Source organism: Macrobrachium rosenbergii, chromosome 49 (genome assembly GCF_040412425.1).
Source record: "Macrobrachium rosenbergii isolate ZJJX-2024 chromosome 49, ASM4041242v1, whole genome shotgun sequence".
In the NCBI taxonomy this organism is placed as follows: domain Eukaryota; kingdom Metazoa; phylum Arthropoda; class Malacostraca; order Decapoda; family Palaemonidae; genus Macrobrachium; species Macrobrachium rosenbergii.
Window position 1 is genome coordinate 12,569,115 of NC_089789.1, and position 10,000 is coordinate 12,579,114.

The 10,000-nt window shown below is 33.3% G+C and overlaps 1 protein-coding gene across 1 annotated transcript in view; it reads right to left on the reverse strand.

The window, feature by feature from the left end:
* The window catches only part of LOC136832337 (muscle M-line assembly protein unc-89-like), a 502,631-nt gene that overhangs the window by 206,975 nt on the left and 285,656 nt on the right, over positions 1-10,000 (reverse strand). The window contains 2 exon segments of the mRNA XM_067093248.1: positions 1,327-1,491; positions 2,991-3,083. Coding sequence (XP_066949349.1) covers positions 1,327-1,491; positions 2,991-3,083 — 258 coding nt within the window.

A 10,000-nucleotide genomic window follows, 5' to 3' on the forward strand; every position in this document is an offset into this window, starting at 1 on the left:
TGCAACTAATTTTTTGTTTTTTTTAAAAAGTGGTCTCTTTTTTCTGTATTCCCCATTACCTCCTGTTATTTCTTTGGAAGCTTGAATTTCAAGTCAGTGTCCCCTGTGGTGGGTATGTTCTACATGAATAGGGTTCATTTACTAAGTTACTATCATTTATTTATCTCGTTTTCCAAAACGATACTCTGGAATATTGTTGGTTTTGTTTACTTTTGAAATTAAGAGTTTTATTAAGAGACTCTGTGCCCTAAGACAAATGGGGTTAGGTGCTAGAATGGATAACACGCCTGGTGTGGACCTTCATACACAGCCCAACCAACAGTGAAGTTTACAATTAACAATACTTCAGAATATTTTGATCTGGTTGCTCATAATAGTCATTTTTTTCACAAGTCTGACTGGGAGCTCCGGACACTGACCAACCAACAGAGACTTTCAGAATGCTTTGATCTGTTCACTCACAATACAAATTTTTTTTTTTTCACTGTAAAACAAAGAGTATTCCAGTTTACGTTTACCTGTAAAAGAGTCTTATTCTCGGTATTTACTTGTAAACTTAAGAATGTCATTGTTTTTGTTTACTTGAGAAGCGTAGAGTATTGTTTTTAACTTACTCTTAAAGTGAAGAATACCACTGTATTTGTTCAACTCTCAAACCGAGAATATTACTGATTTTATTCAATGAACAGGTCACATTTTATCATGAATATTATGAAGGATAATAATCAAATGAATTTTTATATTTAATATACGAGATCATGTCTACGAAGTTGATTAATATCCTGGAAAGAATCATGAATTATTTATGCATGTTAATCACATGAACTCATTTCTCATCATTAGTTAGTCAGTAATTAGTAGCTGAGGCAATAGAAGCTGAATAATATAACTAAAAAAATTTCTAGATGACAACTTTAAAAGGTGTATGGTTTCATAACGAAAATGAAATCAAGGTTTATTTACATTCGTAATAGTTTATAAACGTTGTGTTTACCAATTTTCTTTATTCCAAAATGTGTATTTGAGAGGAAAAGCGTTTAAAGGAAAAACAAACAAAAATATTTACGGCACGAGTCTGCAATGATTTCCTTTGAATATGTTGAAGATGCAGATTTTAAACTTTACGTTCGTATCCCCTTAGGCCTAGTTTTACGTCCCTACCCCTTTAAACCTAGTCTTGCCAAAACCAAACGGCCCATTCATGTTTGAGGAAATAGTGACTGAGCTCCATTTACCCAAAAATTTCTTAAAAATTGAAAGAGAGAGAGAGAGAGAGAGAGAGAGAGAGAGAGAGAGAGAGAGAGAGAGAGAGAGAGAGATACTTACGTGTCTGATAAGTCTGCCGAGTTTGAAGAGGTTTCCTTTGAACCCCTCGATAGAGGTGATAAACTTAGCGTCTGTAGCCCTCTGGGGGATAGTTTGCATCAACTCATAAGCCTTCTCAAGGTCGTTGGTTTCCTCCCCGAGTCTGGAGGTGAATTTCACCAACTCCTGCAAAAAATGAGAGTAAAAATATGTGATATAAGTTGACCTCACGTTGGGGAAGAAAGGGGTAAGGTGAAAGCTGTAATAAAGCTGCAGAAATAAGGATAACTGGAGATTTCACTATACAGGGTGATACTTTCATTCTTTAGAGGCTTGCTACGTTCACTGGACATGCGTTCTGTATAATCACTTTGCAAATGCTGCCTCTTTCATTAGATTCCCTGTAGGTAACATACAATTGCCGAGAAGTTACAGTGTTTAAAACTTCGTGGAAGATAATATACTGAACAAAGACTACAGGATATTCTATTAGCTCGACCTGAATCTTCCTCTCAACTTACTGATGGCGCCTTTGTATGCATGATCTAGGTCATTTTATTACACAATTGTAAAATGCTATAGGAACTAGGTAGTATTTTACGTAATTGTAAAATGTTATAGAAGCTAGGTAGCATTTTACACAAGTGTAAGATATTAATTATCAGTTTAAAACTACAGCGATATTCCAACGCCATAATTCATTCAGGCAGTTCATGCATTGAAAGGGGCACTGACAATCTTATTAAAATTTTGCTTTGTTTCGTCCAACTCCACGTCAGTTTTTCCCCCTTTTTTTTAAATCAGTTTATCGAGATTTTAAAGGATCTCTCAATCAGTTCGAAAATTAATACATTTAACATGACATAATGTTTGTTCTTTTGGCTCAAATTACGAGTTACTTCTATTAATCGATTAAGAGTATATTAAGTGGCCAGAACATGACCTAAAAGGTGACAGCGAGGATTTACAATGTTCTAATTTCATTTTAAATATTAATACATTCAACTTGACATATTCCTTATTTCATTAGTCATAATTATCACTTTATTCCAACTCAGTGACAATTCGCAACTGGCATCTTTCATGACTGACTTATAATATGAACGGTTCATTTTGTACCTGGCTTCTGTAACTGACTTACACTACAATTGGTTCATATAACTGGATATTTCATAACTGGCTTAAGATGTTGTTTTATTCTATAGCTGGCTTATATAAAACTCATTTTATAACTGTTTTAAATAATGGCTTACTTCATAACAAACATATATAACTGGCCTATTTTCTACTTGATTTATTCAAGTGGCCTTTTTCAATTGGCTTATAAAATTTAAAACTGTTTTGTATGATAGCTCATCTCACTGGCTTATTTCATAACTAATTTAAATATTGGCTTATTTTATAAGACTTACTCAAGTGGCTATTTACAAGCAACTGATAAAATTGCCTTATTACTGGCGCATTTGATAATTAACTTATTTAAGTGTCTATAAAATCAGCTTGCTACTCCACCTACTCCGTAGCGGAGTTACAATCATCCAATTCATTTTGAAGAATAGAATTATAAATTAGCATATTTAATTAAGTCTTATATCACCATATCACCCGTATGCGTGTAAGTAGCCTCTTTCATAACTGGATTACATAACTACATAACTCCTCTGTACTCCACATACTCCACATACCTTGAGGAGGAGTTGGTAGTCGTTAAGCCGCTGGATGGGGAGTTTCAAATGTTCCTGGAGGTTCTTGTCGTCTCCTAACTTCTGACTAAACTCCTGCAAGAGAAGGAAAGAATTTCTTTTACATTTTTATTTCCTTACAGTGACGAATTCGTGTGATGTCCACACAATGGACCTCTGGCCAAAACAGAATTTAAAATACACTGGAATTCTCGATGATTTGGTATTCTAGGATTCTAGGGTTCGTTTTTACGCTGAGAATCCTTTTCTACGAATTGGGAGGCCCTTCATCCACACCAGGATTCGAAGGAAAGCATCTCTTTTAAATCTTTATTTCCTCAAAGCGAAGAATTCGTGTTACGTCCACACAATGGACCTCCGGCCCAAACAAAATTTAAAATACACTAGAATCCTCGATTATTTGATTTTCTAGGATTCTACGGTTAGCTACGCTGAGAATCCTTTACTACGACTGGGAGATCCCTCATGCTCGCCAGGATTCGAAGGAAAGAATTTCTCTTAAATTTCTAATTCCTTAAAGTGGAGAATTCGTCTTTGGTATCCTAGGATTCTGGCATTCGTTTTTACACTGACATCCTTTCCTACTAATTGGGAGATACTTTATCCACGCCAGGATTCGAATCTGGGTTAAGGGTGTCTATCTTGCACTTAACCGTCCACTCTATTAAGGAGGACCATACTTTAATCAGTGGATTGCTCTTTCAATCATGCTTCCCAGAAGGATCGTATTTATTCAGTGTGTATCCTAAATTTCTAGACTGTTAATCATATGGGACGTGATGTCAATGATCTTCTCGTGTTCTAAAATGAAACTGCAACGTCTAATTTCCTGTTGCAGAATTAAGAGACTTTAGGCATTCGGTAATTTCCTGGTACAAGGAAATGAGTTGCTTTTTTCCATATATACTAAGTTCTTGTCTCGGAAGAGAATAATTTTCGTTTACAAAAATTATAATCTTCGTGTTGTCACAGAATTCCGAGCAGGGAAAAAATCATGAAAATCGCCCTCTAGGGATGGGAGGATGTTAGTACTTTTTTCCCCACGTGTAGGGATAATTTCCAGTCTTCCCTCGGCTTCAGACTTAAGAGTAAAATTTCACACTATTTCCTACTATTTGCCCTTCTGTACCATTTACTTTTTATACTGTATGGATATCAAGCTTTTATAATTTACTTCTTGACAGCATATATCAACGCAAAACTGCAATATGCTTCTAATATGTTAATGTTGCAAGATCCACTGCGATTTCTCCCTAAATCTATTCACGTGTTACTAGTCCAAAAGCCCACATTTTGGTGAAATTGCCCTGTTCACCTATTTACCTAATCTTGCTAACAAACGAACAAAGAATCACAGAAATAGATGCATATATATATATATATATATATATATATATATATATATATATATATATATATATATATATATATATGTGTGTGTGTGTGTGTGTGTGTGTGTGTGTGTGTGTGTGTGTGTGTGTGTGTGTGTATTTACAAGCAACTGACTGATTGATTGATTGGTCCATGTCCCAATATGGAAATAACTACATTCAATTTTGTACAAAACATCAATAATCAGAGATTTTCATTACAAATTTATCCACATTATAACTAGTTTTAATTTGATTTTATTTAATATTATTTATTTAAAATAATATTATTAACTCTTGGGAACGACGGTGATTTGCAACTGCTTCATATTTACATAATTCTTGTGGAGGGTTCGTTATCATTATTTTCACAATTACGTTCGATCATGTGAAACAGATTTACTCCTCAGCTGACTGAAATATTCTGAGATTTATCTTTAAAAAACCCAATCGTCACTGGACTGAAATATTTTGAAATATGTCTTTAAAAACTCAACCGTAATTGACTGAAATATACTGAAGTTTATCTTAAAAACATATCTGTCAGTTGATTGAAATATTCTGAAATATCTTTAAAAACTCATTCGTCAGTTGACTGAAATATCCTGGAAATTGTCCTAAAAAACTCATTTGTCAATTGACTGAAATATTCTGAAATTTGCCTTAAAAACGCAACCGTAATTGACTGAAATATTCTGTAATTTATCTTAAAAGCTTATTTGTCAATGAAATTAATTATTCTGAAATATGTCTTTAAAAACTCATTCCTCAGTTGACTGAAATATTCTGAAAATTGTCCTAAAAAACTCATTCGTCAATTGGCTGAAATATCCTAAAGTTTGTCTTTAAAGCCTTATTTGTCATTTGACTGAAATATCCTGAAATTTATCTTAAAACTTATTTGTTAATTGACTGAAATACTCTGAAATATGTCTTTAAAAACTCATTCGTCAGTTGACTGAAATATTCTGAAATTTGTCTTAAAAAAAAGTCGTTTCTCAATTCACTGAAATGTTCCGTCATTTGTCTTTAAAAAGGTCATTTGTCAATTGACTGAAATATTCTGAAATTTGTCATAATAAACTCATTTATAAATTTATTGAGATATTCTGAAATTTCTCATAATGAACTGATTTACAAACTGACTGAAATATTCTGAAATTTGTCGTAATAAACTCATTTACAAACTGACTGAAATATTCTGAAATTTGTCATAATAAACTCATTTACGAACTGACTGAAATATTCTGGAATTTGTCATAATAAACTCATTTATAAATTGACTGAAATATTCTGAAATTTGTCATAATAAACTCATTTATAAACTGACTGAAATATTCTGAAATAAAAAAAAACTGTGTGGTCTGTACCTGAAATATTCAGAAATTTTCTAAAAAAAAAAAACAAAAACAAAAATCAAATATAGACCGAAGTATTCCAAAATTCGTTGCCTCCAAAAACAATTCAGTTCAAGACAAACAACAATAAATAAAAACCTACAAATGTCATTGATAAGGTAATATATATTGGCTGTATTTCCTCACCAGGAAACATTCCACATTCTCCAAAAATGACACTATCCTAACTAGGTCTAGTCGAGGGCACTCGTGGCCTCTTCAACATTTTTTCTAATGGTCTGTTACGCCAAGGGTTCTTCTTGAACTTGTACTACGTGATATTAAATCTTGAATTGGGAATGAGAATAAACTGTAAGATAAAAATAATAAGGTTAACTTTGTCTGTAGTGAATAAGATAAACGTTATTTCTTTCACTTTGTGTTTTATTTCCTTACTGAAAATCATTGGAAGAATATTATAACTTGTCATTAGCAATCGTTGGGTTGTTTATATATATACATATATATATATATATATATATATATATATATATATATATATATATATATATATATGTGTGTGTGTGTGTGTGTGTGTGTGTGTGTGTGTGTGTGTGTGTGTTACACACAATACTATATACATATACATACATACATGCATACATGCATACATACATACATAAATATATAAAGTAATACACATACACATAAATACATATATATACATATATACATCGGGATGAGATTGCTAGCCCTACACCCTGAACAGTAAGTGTCATATGTGCCTAGGTGCCAGCAATGTTTAGTCTTCCTTAATGGTCATCCATCTCACCACAAAATAAACACATTCGTGTATTCATGTACGTTTAATAAAAACACAGAAATTACATAGCCTAATTTGATAAAAGAAAATATGTGTCTGCACAAATAAAGGGAAATAAGAATAATATATTAAGTATTCGTACATAAAACACATCTTACAAACGAGGAATCTTGACAATAAATGAAATATCACTGACATGGTAATCCTGACAAACTTTGAAACTCCGTAACTGAGGTTTTTAGTCTCTCTCTCTCTCTCTCTCTCTCTCTCTCTCTCTCTCTCTCTCTCTCTCTCTCTCTCTCTCTCAGTAATAATATCACTGACGATTTTGTGAAACTTTCGTTGACTGCAAAGGGAATTTGAAATAATGACAGTAATTATTCTCTCTCTCTCGCTCTCTCTCATATCACAGACGATTTTGTGAAACTTCCGTTGACTGCAAAGGGAATTTGAAATAATGACAGTAATTATTCTCTCTCTCTCTCTCTCTCTCTCTCTCTCTCTCTCTCTCTCTCTCTCTCTCTCTCTCTCTCAATCAACATCAAAATATCACTGCTGTGTGAAAAAACGGGAAAGTTTTGTGACACAAAATATCAAAGTCGGATAACAGTGTTTGAGTAAGAAATTATTTAATTTTTTATCGGGGGTGGGTCCACCCAAATACCTCTCTTCTTACCCCTCCTCGCCGTTGCAAACATGATTTAAGAAGTTTTCCCCACTAGTGATGAAGTTTTCCCCTGAAATTCGGACCCGAACTGGGGTTAACGTCGCATTTAACAAAGGTTCGTCCGTCTTTCCTCCCCTGTCTTGTGGAAACCTTAAACCCCAATTTCGTCTCTTAGCCAAACTGACAGTGACGGATTAGAAAGAGTTTCCATTTTCAAAGCTTTATTTTATCTTGTCTTCCCATTGACAGAGTGAATCGAATGTCTACAGAAATATTTATTTTATAGGGTGGGGGCTGTGAAGGGAGGGGGGGTGATTTGTAAAAAACAAGATAAAAAAGTAGAGTACTAAACCGAGATGTTGGAGGAAGGGATTTGTGGGGTCCTGAAACGAAAAAAGGCTTCGTTTCTTACTAGTTTATATATATATATAAAAATCACAAAGAAACTTTAAAATAATAATAATCATTATTCTCTCTCTCTCTCTCTCTCTCTCTCTCTCTCTCTCTCTCTCTCTCTCTCTCTCTCTCTCTCTCTCTCTCTATCTCTGTAATATTAAATCACAGACGATCTTGTGAAGTCCCGTTGACTACAAAGCAAATTTGAAATAATAACAGTAGTTATTTCTCTGTCTCTCTCTCTCTCTCTCTCTCTCTCTCTCTCTCTCTCTCTCTCTCTCTCTCTCTCACACACACACACACACATACACATACACACACACATAATAATCCCGATCGCGGAGGCTTCTCTCAGATAAATGGTCGTTATATAGACCTCCCGTTTCCATAGCTATTCTGATACACCTATTTCATCCCTGGGGAGGAATAAAAAAAATTATCATAATTTCTTGTGATTTATACACCTCCTTTCACATTTTTTAGGACCAGGATGTAATATTTCTCTCTCTCTCTCTCTCTCTCTCTCTCTCTCTCTCTCTCTCTCTCTCTCTCTCTCTCTCTCTCTCTCTCTCTCTCTCAGTTATAAAAGATCATGGATGATTTTCTGAGAACCCCGTTGTTTCTCTCTCATCCTTTCTTTTGGTATATTTCTATTGCCTTTTTCTCGTGTCCTTTTCCATATCACTAGAGAGAGAGAGAGAGAGAGAGAGAGAGAGAGAACTATTATTGACATTATTTCTAATCCGGTTTGTAGTCAAAGTGAAGTTCAGAGGCCGTCCATGATTTTATTTCACTGTGAGAGAGAGAGAGAGAGAGAGAGAGAGAGAGAGAGAGAGAGAGAGAGAGAGATATTAAACGAACCACGGACCTAGCAAACGTGACCTAAAGCCGTGGGAGCAAAAAAAAAAATAAGAAAATGAAAATAAAAAAAAGATAAAAGTAATAAAAGAATAAAGTAATAAAAGAATAAACGTGTATCAAAGGTAAATCAGAAAAATGAGGCGAAATAAAAAAAAAATGAAGCGCAATTAAGGGCAGTTGGTCGAGAAGAAGGAAAAAGAATGAAAATTCTGGAGAAAGTAAAGTCATTAGAAGCAGCTGGAAGGCCACGGGAATAGAGGATAAAGAAAGTGAGATTGATAATTCATTATAAATGATTTTTATTCACTGAAGGTTAAATAGAATGAATAATCTTTCACTGAATAACCTCCAGGTTCCAGTATCAGGTTTTTAGAGCAAGCCTCCATGAATCGAATCAGATCATGTATTATAAATAATTTCTATATTCAGACCAAATCTAATATTAATAATTTATATCCTCAAGTTAAATCAAATATATTTTTCATAATTTCTATCGTTATGTCAAATCAAATATTATAAATAATTTTCCGTTATGTACAGCCAATTATTATGATTACCTTCCATAGTTAAATGAAAATTATACATAATTTCCATAGTTAAATTAAATATTACGAATTATTTCCGAAGTTAAATCAAATATTACGGATAATTTTCATTGTTAAATCAAACATTATGAATAATTTCCATAGTTAAGTCAAATATATATTATGGATAATATATATTATGAACAATGAAAATTATTCAAAATATTTTATTTAACTATGGAAATTATTCATAATTTTCGTTTAACTAGGGAAAGTAATCATTATATTTGGCTGGACAAAACGGCAGAAATTATTTACAGTACAATATTTGATTTAATTTGACGACAGAAATTATTAACAATATTAGATTTGATCTGCATATAGAAATTATTTATAATATATGATTTGATTCGATAGAAATTATTAATAATATTTGATTTTCCATTGTTGAATCAAATACTATGAATAATTTCTATAGCCAAGTCAGATCAAAAGTAAATCATTTCCATTGTCTCGGGTTTATAACTGTTCGTACAATGATTTTATTTAAATTTGCTTATATTCAACAATCATCAATTTAGTAACATCATACCCTCATAAGGATGAAATTATAATGTTGACAGATTACGAAACATTGACTTAATTCATCAACGATATAAAACTCATCCTAATTTTGAACCAAAACCAAACATCTTGTTAATAATTAATTTAAACTGCCTCATTTTGAGTCCAGACCAAAGACTATGAGAAATTTGTAATGGTACCTTACATAAATCGTCAATTTAATTTCGACATTTTAAAACTCTATCTAATCTTGCAGAAATGCCTAATTGTGCATCATATTCGTCGACTTAAAACTCGTCAGTTTTGAGATTAAATCGTTTGTCATGGGAAAGCCGTGGCATAGGACGCACCCTACGGAGCACCAGGAATGCCCATGCTGCCGCCCAGACAGCCAGCGAGGGAATGAGTTCCGCCGACCAATAGAAATTCAGCACCCCAATGACGTCATGT